Here is an 18,540-nt window from a genome sequence, read left to right as displayed (position 1 = left end):
CTAAAGTTTCGTCAGAACGAAGTTACGGAAAGTTAATTAACGAACGGAGATGTAACAATATATTACTATGTTAGTTTTTACTTTCTTAGCATTTTATTATATTCGTTACTCTTTCAGTTAATGGTAATTTCATAAATTTGAGGTTTTACTGCAGACCTCCTTAAATACTATTGCAGACTCCCAGGAGGCCGTGGACCATAAGTTTGGGAACCTCTGCTATAATGAATTTTGTAACTTAAATCTTTTCATAGATATATATTTGGAGGGATGGGGTACTAAAGAAGTAGGTGGGTAGGTAGAAAATCAAACTGTAAAAACTAATTCAACAGCTTTGTAAAAAGAATAAATACTTGATTGGTATAGTCCGTTCAAATGCTTTCTCATAAATTAATTGGCATGGCTGTTGGAGAGTTAGATCATGCACAAAACTAAGAGTTATTTGAAAAATAAAATGGTTCATGCTACAAAATAACAATTTTTATCATACATATATGGCTGAATTTGCTCACAGAATTTTAAGTAAAGGAAAATACAATGTCTTTCTCTGAGTTACTTTAGAATTTCACATTTCATTTTAAGTTAGATATTAGGAAAATGCAGTATGTAGAAACCTTGAAACCTATGTGTAAAACATGTCATATTAATGCTTCAAATTGTAGCTGTTCAAATATGAATTAGCTGGATTTCAAATTCCTATTTTAGTGTAAATTATAAGTGAAATACAAGAATTTATTTTAGTGCTTTAAAATTATAAAAAGTTAAGTTTACTTGAAACTGACTATAGTTAATATAGTATTTTTTTGTTTATTTCTCTACAGCTTGTTACAGGATATAACCAGTGCTACACCTCAGATATGTGAAAACTGTAAGTATGATAAAACTTTATCTCATACTCAACAAAAATGGTTTACATGTAGTTTGTTCTACATTGCCAATTTAGTTTTAAAAGAGATTTCAACAAAAAGTGTTAATCTTGGTGAACGTATATAAACATCTTTGAAGTGTTCTTGAATGTGAACAATTATGCTGTTAAGCATCACATTTCTTTACTTATCTGTTTTGAAGAAGATAACAAGATTATAATTTTGTAACTTAATGTTGAAGTATGCAAAGCTTACTAGGTGTTTTGTTTCTTTTAGCTTAGATTGCTGAACTTTCTTGTTTAACTATAATATTCAACATTTTTCACACATATATGCACTTAGCTATGCATGTAAGTTTAACAATGAGAGATGAGTCCTGGCATGCAGATAACGTGCAGTTGCCTTGGTTTCTTATTGTTATAGGTCTTCCCATTTTGTATCATGTAAAACTTTCTAAAGCAATAGGTCACTGTCGTTCTATGTAGATTAATGTACTATGTAGTTTCTGTAGCACTACATTTATGTGGCAGGTTCTGTGATACTGGAGGTTATAACCTCCCTGTCTTTGCTGGTATAATGGCCAATGATGTGACTAATATTCTGAGAAAGATGATACTATTGGTGTCTGTATGTAGTTTTTATACTCCCCCAATTTCATTCACATTCATTCAGTATTACTAGAATAAATAACTCTCACCAGTTAGAATACAGCACTTGTCCCTTTGATTATTCTTGTAATAAATAATTATCAAGTTATCACCTTGTTTTTATAAATAAACATTACTTTTTCACTTTATATTTTGGTGTTTTTTCTTTTCAACCAACTCAAAGTCAGATATTTGGCTCTAATTCAATATGCCTTGTACTGCCATTCCTCCTACTTTTACAGTTAATATCCTTATCTAAAAAGTACTCTGTGTACCTAAGAATACCACAATTTTATAATTAATACAGTAAGAACAGATGTTACGTAACAACTATGAATTGCTATAAACTTATTTTTGAAGTCCTTGATAAAACAGTCATAAAAAATTGGTTTTGTAGGAGTGCTTAAGATATAATTAAACATACCTTACAGAATGGCTTCTGTGATCGTGCACTTTTGTCTTTCATAACATATAATCACAAAAAAAGAAAACATGCAAAATGGAGAAATGTTATGACTTTCTTTGATGAACCATATTAAAATGTTATTAGTGCCTCTATTAATCTTGTCCTCCCCCCACGTGGCACAACAGTAATTCTGCAAACTATAACACTAAAAAACAGGATTTGATACCTGTGATTGGTACAGCACAGATAGCTCATTGTGTAGCTTTGTGCCTAACTACAAACAAACAAGCAAACACAAAACTATTAATCTTTAATCTCTACAGACAAAGGCTGTACTTTTTTTTCTGTTTAACTGTTGTATCAAATAAATAGACAATACGTCAGGAGCATAATTAGTAATCACAAACTTAATCTAAGCTGTTTTTCTATGCTCAGCAGATAAACAATTAAAAGATAGTAATTCATGCATCTTTGGTTTACAGGTGAAAAAAAAAAAGTGCAACATGCATATTGGGGTCAAAGTGTTCACCTAGGCTGTACAATATTCTCCAATGAGATTGATAAACTAGGCTTAGGACAACTTCAGTGGGTTCATCATAGTCATGAGAAAGGAATTCGATTGATTAAACCCCACCGAGATAAGTACCTTCTTACTTCAGACCATGGGCTGGTCATTATGTCAGTGACTGACCGTGACAGTGGTCGCTATGTCTGTAAACTAGGCGACAATATTTTGTGTAACTACACTGTGACAGTGGATTCAAGTAAGTCTTCAGTTGTTTTGTAGTTTCTTAGTAAAGTTTAGGAATAATAATTATTTCTGTAACCCCTAACATCATGGTACAGCCCAATCCAGGACACATGTAAATATTACAAGTTAGATAAAACAAATAGGTTTTTTTTTTGTTTCAGTGAAGTGCATATTAAGTTTCTTTCTTTTTGTTAATTTTTGGACTGGGAATAACCTAATGATTAGCATACCTCGACTGTAAATCTGATGGTTCATGGTTTGCATCCTGTTGCTGTAAAAACGTGCTCCTGACTATGAGACCATGAGTTTACTATAAAAGTAATGATTAAATCACACTAGAACTAATTTGACAAAAGTAAAAGTAATAGTTGGAGGTGGGTATTGTTGACTAGCTGACTTTCCTCTAGTCTTTCAGTTCAAAATTAGGGATTGACTATGTGCAGATGGCCCTTGTATAGATTCACACAAAACTTATAACTAATTAATCAACAATCTTTATTATAAATTCAATTTGAACTTTATAAATGAGCTAAATTCTTGACACAACCAAGTGCACACACACATATATACATTTTCTGTAAGTTTTTAAATGGCTATAGAGAAGGTTGAGTACATTATCTTAAAACCAATTTAAATATGCAAATAAGTATTTTATGACAACCATGGCTGATATAAACTTGCAATGGAATGGCATGTATCAGAATTACATTTTGATATTGTTTGGCATTTTTATAGGTGGTTTGATGCCATGGTAAATTGATTGCTTTTGGAAAGGGTATGGAACAGCACTTACCAGTAAAAAGTATTCATACACTTGGATCACAAAGGTGTTTTCAGACTGTGGATTTAGAATTTCCATGATAGGAGAGTGTAGTGTCATGTTACAGATGAAAATCTGTGAAAAAAAAGGTTGATGACACAAGCTGTCCATGTGTCCCAAACAACAGCATGCAATGTAGCTAAGATGAATCTTCATCTACAAAAAGTGCCAAAGTCATTTGTGCACAAGCTGTTTTCACAACATATCCATTCAACCTTTTCATACAACATAAGAATTCATACTTGTCCATATGAAAACATACTGGTCAAGTTTATACATGATTAGACTCTTCAAATGGCCACTGGGAATCTTTCATTCTCATACACTAGATGTATTATGAAAAGCTTGCAAAGAGTAGTAGTGTGCTTTCAATCTGCCTCAGGACAGAGCATTTTGCAAAGGAAGCTACCCTGCATGACTGTTGGCAAGATACATAAACAACAGATAGAGCATGATCAGCCATGGCAACAAGGGTGTGATGATATGGGGAGGCTTCAAAACCTTATTAATATAACATACTCAACCTCTTTAAATCCATGATCTATTAAATCTATTTTTTGCTCTAACAAATTTATTTAAAATTAATCATTAAGTAATGCTGATATAAGCCTAATAACTGTAGTCAGAATCAATAGGGCCATAAAGGAATGTATTAGATGGAAATAAAAAGTATCATTTAGAAGAATGTAATTAATGCAAGACTCTTTTTTTTTAGGATTATTAACTCTATTTTAATAATATGTGTATTGCAAAAACATTATAAAGAATTATGCATAGATATGTGTAGTTAATATAATGAAAGGAAGAAATGAAAAACTAATGAAACTTCTATTCTGACAGAAATATCTTGGTGTTTGATATGAATGAATGAGATCTAGAAAAGTTTAAGGATTGGTTTTATATCATCAACACTTTGAAAGTGTTAATTTTTACAAGTGTTTGCGGTTTAGAACAATTCAGAAGTTTATGGCCTTACATTGTATAAAAACATTATAAATAAAGATGCACTGCTGGCCTAAAATGAAGCTTTTTTTTTCAGAAACCTGCAGTGCTCCATCAGAAAACGATTACAAGAAAATTTACTCTGATTGGTGTCATGAGTTTGAGAAATACAAAATGGCTATGAAAACATGGCAAAATAAGCAAGCTGTAAGCATCTTTATTGAATAAGCATTCCATTGTTCAATTTCTTTGTAATTCTCAGTTGTTTTAATCAGGGTTAAATAGTCGTTTTTTCTCCTAGGCTTTCATTATGTCTGTTTACATAGAAATACTGCATTAGGATTTGTACTATATATACAATGTTGTATTGCAGAAAAAATTTGTCAATTTTCAAGTTACATTCAGTGTAACCAAGGAAACCTTTAAGTAGCATAATCGTTTCATTGATGTACAGTGCCTCGCAAATGCATTCACCCCCAACGAATAATGTCACATTTTGATGAAATACAAATAATGTAAACAATTTTTTAATGAACTTGTTTTTATTCAAAACTCTAATGAACACTGTTATGTGTGAAGGAGGTTGAATGTCAGCAAAACCTGCAAAGAAAATATATATATAAATTGAAATTTGCTGATTGTGTAAGTATTCAGCCCCTAAGTTAGTACTTGGTGGAAACACCTTTGGCAGAAATTACTGTTGTGAGTCTTTTTGGATAGGTCTCTACCAGCTTTGCACAATGGGATGGTGTAATTTTTGTCCATTCTTTCTGCTCCAATTCCAACAAGTTCATTAGGGATTGTTGATGGATTGCAATCTTCAAGTCTCACCATAAATTTTCTATTGGATTCAAGTCAGCACTTTGATTGGGCCACTCCAGTACATTCACTTTCTTCTTTTGAAACCACCCCAGTGTGGCTTTGGCCTTGTGCTTAGGGTCATTATCCTGTTGAAACGTAAATTTTTGACCCAGTTTTAGATTCTTGGCTGACTCAAGCAGGTTTTGCTTTAGGATATGCCTGTACTCTGCACCATCCATCTTCTCCTCAGTCTTAACAAGCATCCCAGTCTCTGCTAATGAGGGGCATTCCCATAACATGATACTGCCACCACCATGCTTGACAGTTGGAATGGTGTTGACTGGGTGATGTGCTGTGTTGGGCTTGCACCAGACATAATACATTGAATATAGACTAAAAAAGCTCAATTTTTGTCTCGTCTGATCACAAAACCTTCTGCCACATATCTGCAGTATCATTTACGTGCTTTGTTGTAAACTCCATATAAGATTTAAGATGATTCTTCATCAGTAACGGCTTCTTTTTTGCCACTTGCCCATACAGACCAGCTTTGTGTAGATACTGGGATAATGGCGATATATGAACACTGACTCCCACCTCAGACATGGAACTTTGCAAGTTTTTCAAAGTCACTGTTGGTTTCACAGTGACATCCTTATCCAATTTCCTGTTTGCCCAGCTTTTTAGTTTTCTTGTAACCTTCTCCTGATCTGTGCTGCTCTACCACTTTATCTCTGACTTGTTTGGAAAGCTCCTTGGTCTTCATGGTTGATTTGTTGTATCACTGTATGAGTTTTGGCTTGAACAGATGCATTTACTCTGAAGTGAAGTTAAACAAACCACTTTGACCACACATAGACAGATACCATTACACTAATTTTATAACCTTTCAAACTAATCTTTTGCACCTGAACTGATTTAGGGTTGCCGTAGCAAAGGGGTTGAATATTTATGCAGTTGAGAATATTCTAATTTTCATTGAAAAATCTATTTTACTTACATAATATCTGAATTATTTTTTTTCTTTCTCAGTTTGGAGTAGATTGTGTAGATTCAAAATATAAAGTCCTATTTGAAAGTTTCATGATTACAAGCTCAGATGGTAACAAAATGTGGGAAACTTTGCAGGGGGGTGAATACTTTTGCAAAGCATTGTAATTATCCCTAGAAGACACTATAGCTGTTTTTTGGAACTAGTTAACTTTTATCCACACCAAATTTCTAACACTATAACAAACTTACAGCAGTTATAGAAGTTCCCTAAGATTGTAAAATGTCTGATAGTATCTTCAGCCTTTTTTTCTTAGTTGAACCATCAATTTGTTATCCTTGGATGATCGAAAAACTTCTAAATTCTTAATGACCAGTTGACTACTTTATTCTTTATTATATATTCTATTAACTATGTTTTTATGTATTTGTACTTCTATTATTTCTACTTATTTGTATATCAGGTAAGTCATGTTCAGTATGTGATCGCATTATTATTTTGATCTTTAGTGGCTGTATTTTCTAATCTAGAAGCTTGATTATCCAAATTGTGTCACTGATCTATCAGTTCCAATTAATTTGTTCTGAAAAAAATCCTATCTTAGTTACACAAGTCAGTTAAGATGTAACAGACTAAGGTAGTGTACAGAATACTGTTTGACCCTTTGAGGTCATGCACACCCTCCAGCCCTCACTAATATAACTAACCAGATTACTAGTATCAATCTAACAAATGTCTAAATAAATTTACAATAACAGCACATATCACATAATAAGTTTGCCAAGAATCTAGATCTAGGCTTCCTAGGTTTATGTAATATATTTTGAATCACATAACTCATTAAGACTGGAAAACATCTGCTCAACCTTTGTAAACTTAAAGAAATTAGTAACAATATTTTCAACTATATTTTAGACTGTTATGCTTTCTAATAAAAATATAAACAGAAAAAAAACATTTTCTAGAAATGAACTATTATGTATGCTGTAGCATCTTCTGTATCTAAAATGAAAATGCAGAAAAAAACCAGCAACAACTTAATGTAGTATTAAAGGACATGGCAAGTCAAATACAGCAACAAAAAACAATTGCCAAATTTTTGACTCTCAGGAGTTTGGTGCTGCTCTTGGTTCATAGTTTTTATAGTACAAAAGTAAGTTCCTTTATTTAATAGAACTTTAACTTGCTGATTTTAACAAGATTTTACTTCACAATTTTGTATTTTGAATGTACCTAAGTAATGACGTAATTAAATCTCAGTTTTATTTTTTATCATCTAATATAGTATATAGTATAAAGTACTTAATAAACACTGATTGTCCACTTTATGAAAACTCCCACTTAATACTGAGTTGGATCATCTTTCTCTGCAACAGTAATCTGTATTCAGTATAACATAGACTGCATGCAATGTTGGAAGGTGTCTTGTTTAATTGTATGTAGCCCAGTCTTCAAGGAATGCTACTGGATGATAGATGTAGAATGAGAATTATGGTGGCCAATATAATTCTCAAGTTCCTCCCAAAGATTTTTAATGGGATTTAGATCTAGTGGTCAAGGAAATTAATTAAAATCACTGTTGGCTCTTGAAACTAATTTCAGACAATAAAAACAGGATGTTTGTGTTAAATCTTCATCTAGGAAGGAATGATAATAGAGCACTGTTGTGTGTACATGATAGGCAACAACATTCGGTGTGCTTTGAATGTGAGTTGCCCTTCTGGAGAAATCAAACAATTCAGTCTCTGTCACAAGAATGTTCTCCACACTATTTCATTATATTCAACAATGTACATTATCAGAAAGAAAAAAAAAAACAAACCACCTAAGATACAGTTGTTTTTGGACTAATTGTCAGCTGTCATATCACAGTTTTTGTAATCTCTTTTGTATAGTATAGCAAGAGATGGTCAAATACCAGTACCTCTTGAAGGAAATGGTGTTTATAAGCCTGGCCAATTGTCTTCCCTTTATTTAAGTTAGTCAACAACAACTGGTGGCTATAATGTTTTTAATAACAGACAATTTTCCTTTTAATTCCCACTGTTTATAGGCTTTAATGACTGATGTATTTGAAAAACTACACAAAGATATGGTCTTTGGTCACAACACTTTTGTTAGATGGGTGCTAACTGTCATGCCCCTTTGAAAGTCAGAGATCCTTGTTCTTACACATTCACAAACTTACTATGATATAAATAGATTTCTTCCTTCATATAGTACAAGCAAATACCTGTCGTATCACATGATTAACATCAACCCTGTTTTTTTATGTGCAAATAAATGAAGTGTTCTACAAATATATGTATGTTTAAGAGGGGTGTTAATAAAGTGGCCAGTCATTTTATATATGTAAAGAAATAAACCGAGTATTCACTTTTTAATTTAAAATAAGCTACTATATATTACAATTTATTTCATTTCTTTTGTAGAAATGTCAAGGAACACACCCAAATGATGTGACCTATCAAAGAAGCCCATCTCTGTGAAGAAAGTCTTGGTTTGTTAGTGTGTTGTACCTAGGAGCTGGGGTGGCAGTTTCAGGGTGTGGTATCGTCTCTAACTAGTATTTGTTATTTTATAAAGTATACTTGTGCTTCAAACTTTTCTAGAACATAGTTTCACAGTCTTTTCTGTAAATTTCTCATGGTTCTTAATCAGAGAAAGAAGAATGATGACCTTATAAGATTTATTAACGCAGTAAGTTTGGTCGGGGGGAGAGGAAAAACAATGACATAGTTACCAACATACATGGGTGAATATGCAGTAGATTTAGTCCATCAGGAAAAGCAAGATGTAGATATCATCTTCTTCATGGTGTAGTTAACGTCTTTTCCATGGATATGTATTAGTGTTGAATCTTCAGAGAAAGTAACATGAAGATAATATTGTTTGCATTTAGGTATATTAGTGTTGTATCAAAAAGAAACTTGAGTTATAGTATCAACTATTCAGTGGAGTAATTGTAGTGTTAGATCATCTGACTGTAATTTCATACTCTTAGTAACTTACAAGTTGTAGAAATAGGATGTAGGTATCAATTTCTTAATAACTTCGACAATGTTGTGTCAGTAATAAAACTTAAAAGAGTATAGTTCTACATGGAATTACAATAATGTCATGTTGGTAAAGAAAACAGGTATCCAACATGTTATTCTCCTTTGTTTTTTTATAAGTATCAACCAGAGCAAAATTTTAACAACCATCTTTTCATTGTGCTTTTATGAATATTTTATCAAAATGATTTAAAAACAACTGAACTTTTAAATTCCTTGATATTATATTATGAACATAGATAATTAGGCTATACTAGTAGGCTTCATAATGGTTCCAGCATTATTCTATCTTTGTTAATAATATGACAGTGTTGACTTCATGACAAACATAGAATATGCACATTGATGAAGCTCAAAGAAATGACATGAAATTGACAGGTTGTCAATCACCAAAGAACTTAGTGTACTGCAAATTAAAAGAAAAAGGTTTTAATGTTACATATAGATTGTCAAGACAAAAAAAAACTGTAATACATACAATATATTGAGTTAAAATTAAATATTATAATACAAATAATTATGGTATTCTAGTAGCATATTAAATGGTGATTCAACAGCAGAACCTTATGGCATAAAAAAGGAGACTTGAAGAGAACTTAAGGATAATAAAGATAACAAATCATCAAGAGATCTGATGACATGGAGTATGGACCTCAGTCATCAAAGAAACTTAATCAAAGATAATAAATATCACATGCTCCGTCATGAGCTCTAGTAACATGTAAAATAATCAGTCATTAAAGAAACCTAGTGATATTTAAGAGGATCATTCAGCAAGGTTGCTAGTGTGTAAAAGGGTGATTTAAAAAAGGCTACATGTAGATGACTTGGATGAGACATTAAGGAATGCATGCTCATGACTGTATGGACCTAGAATGATGAACCTACATAAACTAGTATTATGCAGATATGATATGATAATGTCTGACATTTGTTTTAGGATGATGGTACAAAAGTAAATAAAGCTTTACAAAACTTTATATTAAGTCAACAGGGGTCCTTGTGATGTGTGAGTACAGTCACGGGAGGATGTTTGTGACTTGTAGGAATAGCTAGTATTTTTGTTAAAATATTTATGACATCAAAGAAGATCCATGTGGATATTGAGAGACACAAACAAGTTAGTCAAGCATTATTGTTACAAATGCCAGTATGATGGTGAATAAATTATAAACTGTGCAATATCATGAATTTGGTACATTCAAGTTTATTATAAATGACACATATAAATGCAAATTATGTTATAAGTCATTGATATAATGTGTGATATGAGAATCACTTTAAAGTTGTACTTTTGCTATCAACTTTGGTAATAACCTTGTATGTTTTGTTTCGTTTTTAATCAAAAAGTATCATGACCATTTTTGTATTGTAATTGTTAATGTCAGGATCAGAAACAGATATAGCCACTAGTCTTCTTGAGTAACCTACCTCTCATTTCTTGACCTGCCCAATTTATGACCATAATTGTCTAAACAGGATTCTTATTTACAGAACTAAAAATATTCTTTTTAGAATGAATGTTGGTATAGACATTTGTATGAGAGCTTGTGTTTATTTTAAGGTCCATTCATTTGTTTGTTTTTAAACTCCAATACATGAGAATTTTATTTTTCTATTTATAAAAGTCAATAAGTTTGTAAAATTGTTAGTGTCCAATATAATTTAGCTGTGTTAGAAGGAGTCTCCATCATGGGTGTGTAATTACAACTTAAACAACTTTTTTTCTGACTTTCCAAGTTACTGCACAAATGTTTTTATTCAAATTCCTGTCATCAGTTGTGCTTAGTCTACTGTATTTAATTAATATTACTTTTCATCATAATGACCATGAAAGACCTAAAAAATCTGCCAAATTTATACCCATGATCTGAAATTACCATAAATAAATTTTTATCAGGTACATATTATGTACACAACTCTGTAAATATATTTCCAACATTAAACATTACCAACTTTAAAGAATAGCAATACTGCATTCAAAATGAGATAGATTGGTTAAAGTCCAATAGAGAGAAAATATTTCATGTATGTATTACACTCAAGACCTATCATTTCACTCCATTTGCCCCCAGTGGCACAGAGGTATGTCTGCAGACTTACAATGCTAGAATCCGGGTTTTGATACCTGTGGTGGGCAGAGCACAGATAGCCCATTGTGTAGCTTTGTGCTTAATTACAAACAAACAAACAATTTCACTCCATTTATTTTTGTAATTCTCAATATTTTTTAGAAGTATCTGGATTATCAAGAACAATATTTTTTTTCTTTCTAACTTTCAGTATGAAAGAATATTAACCATTAAAGTTTATTAATTTAGAGCAGTATTTCTGAACTACTTGTCTGTGGATCAGTGCTAGCCCATAACAACTACCTTTCCAATCTGTGGGATTTCATGAAAACAAACAAACAAAAACTGCAGAATATTCACATGCTAATCATAATAGTTTTTCGTTTTACTTGCATTTTATTGGTCCAAGACAGTTTAGGGAGGCAGTGAGCAGGTCCCGGACATTAAAAATGTTGAGTAACGTTGATCTATGGTAAATGCTGAATTCACTACTCATACAGTATAATGGCAGCATACATTCTTGACAAGCTTGAAGAATCATATTATCTGGCTAACCTTGCCTAGACACTGTCTGTTAAAAGTTAACAATGATATTATGTTGTGATTAAGTCTTGAAATACTTTGTTTTTAGATCTTCAAAATGAAATCCTAAGCATCACAAAGGAGAAGTCTGCCACTTCCTTACCTGAATCTCTGATAATAGAAAAAGCTAATTTTATTAATAAACAACTCTCCCAGTGTTTAGCTACACAATAAAAAAACACCTGATTCAATATTTTCCATACTCATTTGAAACTGTACATTTTTGAAAGTTTGAATGGAAATGCCCTTTCTTCATGGGAGTACAAAACTCCAAACCCACGTGGCAATGCTGTATAAAAGGATAAATATATGTGCCAATGATTGTGAAAGAGTTAACCTATCAGTTTGTAGCACCATTAAAAGTTGATCTACTGATGATAATATTGTGGTTATAGTAGGTGATCTTAATATGTCTGTAAATTGTAATGTAGTAATATAAATTTAGTAATCTAAAGATATTGGTGATACTAAATATTTTCTCCTGACTAAAAGCAACACTGAAAGAGGGCACACATTTATATTATGAAGTACTCGATTATTACAAAACTACATTAGTTGTGTAAACAAAAACAAATTATTTTTGAAAACACCTGTTTTCCATTAAACTATCTGACTGGAATACAAAAAAATCAATTTTCAACACTCTTTTTATTAACGGTATGCAGGATTCCTATGGTACTTAAACAATAAAAACGTAAACTTAGAATTCAGTTTGTGAAAGTATAATGGTAAGACATTGCATATTTATTGACTTATTCAAATTTCACACCAACAGTTTAGATAACTGATTTTAATTTAAATAATGTTACCTTCACCACTACAAATTAAAACCACCCAACATGTGTTCCACACTAAATAAATACCGTGTATCACACAAAACCGCGTTAGTCTTGACTATAAAGACTTGTTTCTATAACGAAAATTTAATTGTTGTATTTCTCATTGATGCTATTTAATAAATTATTCAGTTTTTCTTCCATTTAGCTAACCTTTTGCAATTATGATTACAAAACAAATAGTACGTGATTTTTTTTTATTTATACGTGCATACAGCTTAAATATATTTGTGGCTACTACTACTAGGCCGATCAGTACGTGTGACTTGTTATTCAGTAGAAGCAATTCTGAGGCATATTTTATTAAAATTCATGGTTCATTTGAACGCCTTATCTAATGTTTTACCTTTCATATGTTCGCATGTAATTCACACAAAATCAAAGCTGTTCGTAATATTTAAATCAAGAGTACTCCTGACGATTTCCCAACAAAGGAATGATGAAATTACATTTTATAATAGCAGACTGGTAAGTATTTATACAGTAGCCCATACTTGCTAGATCAATCAAGAGACTGTAATATTCATTGGAGTAGAAAAATACGTTTGTTGGAAACCTCAAAATGCTGTTATCGTTAGATTCGGAAGCCTTAAATGCTTAGAGCACTAATGTGTATACGTATCTAAAAGGTTTTGCTCAATAATATGTTAGCTGTATATGCTAAATTTAAACGTAAGCTTTTGATGTCTGTAGTTGGTGAGATCTTTATTACTGTGTATGTAATAAAATTAGGAGAATACAAATGAATGTATAGTTTCTAAGCCCTTAAAAAACACTTCATAAAAATCTGTATATGATAATATTGTACCTTAAGTCCAAATAAAGTGCCAGATTTATTGGTCTTAAACGTTTTCTTAGTTTACATTCTCTACTATGGAGCTTTTCGGTCTGCAGAACGCTTTAGGACTTCATAAACTAACCACATTGATCACATGTAAAGTTCTCTTTCATCAAAGTGTTCGCGTTCGCATAATGCTACCATAGGGTTACGAAATTTAGCTAAGCTGGAAGTTCAATATGCCAATTTATGTATTAGGTCTTTTATATCGTTTTTAAATATTATGTACAGGAAAACTATTTTCTTTATATTATCTTACTAATTTACAGATTCTTGTACTATTGACTTGATTTAATTAAAAAGTTCAGATTAATTTGTGTTATCTTGTGTTTTTTGTTGGATAAGATAAATTCATTAAACTCTTTTTCAGTTACCAAAGCCTTTAAGTTTAATTGAAAGCAGTTTTGAAGATAATGTCTACCGATTTGAAAATTTTAACTTGCGTTTTACGGAATAAAAACACTTCATCATCGCAAAAATTAGTTCAAATTTTGATACAGATTTTTTACTAAAAGTTTGCAAATATATATATATATTTACATATAAGTCATGTAGAAGCTGTTTCCTCTGCGGCTTGGAATGGGCTGGGGTTTAGGACACTCAACTCGTAATCTTTGTGTCATGGGTTCGATTCCCATCACCATACATGCTTAGCTTTTCAACCATGGGGATGTTATAACGTAACGGTCAACATCCCTATTCGTTAGTATAAGAGTTGGTAGATGATATTGACTATCACTTCAAAATTAGGGATGGCTAGTACATGTAGCTTTGTGCGAAATTGAACAAACAATACTTTCTTTGCAACAATTAGTAGAGAAGCCAGCTTCAAAACCTCACATTTTTGAAACTGATACATTATTTTTTATCGAAATGCATCTTTATTTTTTGCAACATTAATAGTTAACTTTCATGTGTATGGAAAAACAGAATTAAGGCTTTCAGATGTTCTGTCATTAGTATATTGTTGTAATCTATTTTTCAGTATAATAACTTATTGTTTCCTAAAAGGAGCTACTAGTCATGATGACTAGATTTAGAAAGTTCATAAGAATTTGTTTGTTGTTAAGCGCAAAGTTGCCCTATAGGTTAACCCGATTTTCAGCATTATAACCCTTCAGGGGGGGATTCGTGAAAGTATTCTTGGAATCTATACACTTCCCGTACTTGGTAAAAGTGAAAGTTCAATATAGATATAAGAATCGGGGAAAACTGATTGAGTTGTTTGGTGTCAGTGAGAGTTAGTGTTTCTGTCAACTACTCAGTAAGCTAATATGCTATCAATCAAGGAAATTTCTGTTAAACGTTACTATTGTATTAGGCCTACAATAGTTTTAGAATTTGTGAAATTAGGTCTACAAGGGAACGTGGATGTAGTAAACATGTATTAAAGAAATAAATTAATTAGTTATCGTTACTTGGACTAGACTTCACATTATTTTCACAAAATGATGAGATAGAATCCTTTCTGTAATAGAATACGTTAGAACAATGATGTCAGTAGTGGAATTCCTTGTAATGACAAAATTGAAGAAGAGTAAAAAGATATCATTGAAGTAGAAAATAATGTCAGTGGCATAATAAAACGAAGTGGTAAATGCAGTGATTAAACCAGCCACACCTCTTTCTGCATTTGCCAAAGAATTCCAACCTAAAATACCTTTTACCACATACCGTAGAGTAGGAGAATCTATTTGGTCTAGACCTATTATTACTACTGCTCTGTCATGTGTTACTGCAAGGCTTTTCTGGATCACTCCAGCCATGTCACTACTAAACCCAGCTACAGGCTTCAGTTCGCTAGTTCAACAACATTTTCCAATTGAGAAACCAATGAAATATGATGAAAAGGTACCATGGAAGATATATTTGGCTTATTTCAAAATAATTTCCAGGGTGAATGGGGGAAATAGTAAAAACAAAAACTATTCATCTTGCTGCCCATAAAAGGACCAACTTTAACGACATCAAGTGACATTCCAACTGAGAGGCATAATAATTGTCATGCATTAGCTTCCTTTTCGAACAGTTTCAGGGTGACACACCAGAAAAAAAAAGTATTTAGAGCAAGTTCTAGAACAAGATACAGATGAAAGAAGAGATACTAGCAGAACTTGTAAAAGATTTAGAAATGCTTGCCAATTATCTTAACTGAATGATCCATGTGAAATTGCACATTCATTGGCACATAACCAATGTATAGATGCCATAACAGACGAATATATGAGAATAAGGTTGAAGCAAAGTAGGTGTACATTTTTAAGAGACGTTTTATAGTTGATGATGGAACACAGTAAACTACTAAATGCACCATCTAAAAGTTACTGAATCATTATACTGAATAGTATTAAAAAATCATCTCCCTTCTTGATCATGGTCTAGAAAAACTGAAAGTATTATTTAGACAAATAGTCACACAGAATGGAGGGCATAAACCACAAGACATATTGCAGAAACTGCAGAGAAGAGCCTTAATGGAATAAAAAACTCCTTTCAGAGGGTGCTAGAAAGAGGGAACTGTTATAGTTGTGGGAAACCTGGCCATTACAGTTGTGACTGTGAGGAATCAACATTTGTTATTGAAACAAGGAGACCTAACCCAACCAGATCAAATAAATCAGAAAGAGCTAAACAGACATCAAGAATTAGCTTGATTTTATGGGGCAATGCTCATTTAGGAACACTCCATTTTCCGGAAATGAGATAAGAAGTTTATTATTTGAGAAAAGTCATCTACGAATTCATGGACAACTTCGCATTGTGTTGATTTACACAATGCCTACAGTTGTTTGACCGAATTTGGTAAGAAAAATGTGGAAGTTACCTGCAGAGGAGAAGAAAGAAAAGGGCAGATGTACATAAAGTTCCAATGAAAGAAAAGTTTGAAGTTACCTTCAGTGTAGGAAGATTCTCTGCACTTCATGATGAGTAGGTGTCTGAAATCAAGTAATAGTGCATATTAGGGATGAACAATATGCAGAAACGTTGATGCAATGTCAAGTTAGTTTCACAGTCTATGATGAGGAAATACCTGTACACTACATGGCAATTACTAGACCAGAGGTTAAACTTTCATTGACAACAGGGAGGTTGGTCACATCAAGAAGTTAAATACATATTCCAGGCAAGCCCACCAATAGGGCCGAGGTACCGGGGAAAATCCTCGGGACTCAGGCCTCTAAGGGGCTTGGAAGAGAGGGGAAGTACAACAATAGAAGTGATAAAAATCATTGACCATGGTATGTGGGGATGGGCTGAGAAAAAATGGTCATCACATTCAATCTACTACTTTATGATGCTTACAAATAACTGCTAAAGTTGAGTCATATCCTTATTTAAGCACCTCATTGCCATTATCGAGTGTTTTACAGCTTGTATAACAGTAATATTATTATGTTTTCTACCATACGTATTTTTGTGAGAAATAATAAAAAAAAGGAAAACTACTACTTGCCAGGGATTTCAGTTTATAAGCATACATTATTACATATTTAATAAATAGCAGTTTCATTTCTGGTTGCTAGATGGCAGAACAAATTGTTCTTATATAACGACCGTTTGTGACTCTCCCTTTCACAAACATGGTATCTGCCAAAACATTTCAGTAAAAATAAGTAATTGAATAAAGAATAATCAAAAATTAATATTCAAGGTATCAAGGAGATCAAATATTTATGCAACTGACAGATCTGTGTACGTTTTATTGATGTCTGAGTTTAAAAACACCAGTTTCTTAATTATCAAACAATACATTATACACACTTTTCTCCAAATTTTCAGTGGGGCCGAATTTATTGCAGAACACGTAATGTCAACTTGACACAAAATAAACTGGAAAAACTAGAATCATCGACACTGACAAGTTTGGAAGACAAGAAAAAATAAAGTATCATTTTATATTAACACCATTAACTCTTCAATAAACAGAGATTACAGATTAAATCATAACATGCTCTCCACAACCCACCAGAATACTATAAAGACTGACCTGAAGACGAAAGGCAGAAAACTTTCGAAACGTCATCCTCTACACTTGTGTCTCTACAACAGACAGTTGCCATACATTCTACAAAGTTTCATCATGAATACTCTGCCTAAACAATCTATCAAAGATATAAAACGTTACAAGCTATAAACTATTCAGGATAAACAAATGTAGTTTTTGAGCTACAATATGTAGTCTTTTCAGAAAAAAAGGTAATTTATAGTTATTTCCTATTTTTCATGGTGGTTATAAGGTCAGTCAAATTTTAAAGGGAACATTTTATCAGAAAGTCAAGTCAAGAGAAACTCGTGAACTAGGCCTCTCTCATTATGACATAAAACTTTAAATTGAATAACTGTCATAATTAGTTTATAATATAACGATTTACCCTATTATTTTATGTTAATTTCGATCAAACTCAAGTTTGTATAATTAAAAAGGTTCAATGACGTGGGTTGGACTACCCTTTTTGGATGTGGAATGGACAGCGATATTGTGACCACCATATTAGAGGGTTATTCGAAAATTCAGCTAACTCTTGGGTTACGCACAATATATTATCAAAAATGTGTTGAAAAATCTCACAATTCGGGGATACAACCTCAAAATTCCTCATGATCAACTTTTGATAATTACACATATAACCAAAAAGTGTTTCTACGAATTTAGGAGAGGTGGTATATGAGATGATGTTTGATATGCATGATTATTTACGAATCATTGGTTGTGTAGTTCAGTTGTTTTGAATTGACGTCACGCAATTCGAACCTTCTGAATTTTTCTTGTTGCTTTAAGTTAGTATTGTCACATCATAACATTCCGTAGTTTGTAGAAAGTTATAGGCTTCAGTCAGTTAATATTGTTACGTCTCCGTTTGTTAATTGATTTTCCGTAACTTCGTTCCGACGAAACTCAAGCGACACAAGTATTTACTTAATAAAACTGGTTTA

At 32.3% G+C, this 18,540-nt stretch overlaps 1 protein-coding gene across 3 annotated transcripts in view; it reads left to right on the top strand.

Annotated features, from left to right (window-relative positions):
* The window catches only part of LOC106458671 (semaphorin-2A-like), a 224,757-nt gene extending 213,521 nt beyond the window's left edge, over nucleotides 1-11,236 (top strand). For all 3 annotated transcript variants that reach the window (XM_022384933.1, XM_022384934.1, XM_013918201.2), the window contains 4 exons: nucleotides 819-865; nucleotides 2,399-2,680; nucleotides 4,527-4,636; nucleotides 8,654-11,236. In XM_022384933.1, coding sequence (XP_022240641.1) covers nucleotides 819-865; nucleotides 2,399-2,680; nucleotides 4,527-4,636; nucleotides 8,654-8,710 — 496 coding nt within the window. In that variant the 3' untranslated portion in view covers nucleotides 8,711-11,236. The remainder of the gene's footprint in view (nucleotides 1-818; nucleotides 866-2,398; nucleotides 2,681-4,526; nucleotides 4,637-8,653) is intronic.
* The last annotated feature ends 7,304 nt before the right edge of the window (nucleotides 11,237-18,540 follow it).

This window comes from Limulus polyphemus, unplaced genomic scaffold, assembly GCF_000517525.1.
Source record: "Limulus polyphemus unplaced genomic scaffold, Limulus_polyphemus-2.1.2 Scaffold499, whole genome shotgun sequence".
Taxonomy (NCBI): domain Eukaryota; kingdom Metazoa; phylum Arthropoda; class Merostomata; order Xiphosura; family Limulidae; genus Limulus; species Limulus polyphemus.
The sequence above is the reverse complement of the archived record's forward strand: the minus strand, read 5'-3'. Positions and strand labels throughout refer to the sequence as shown.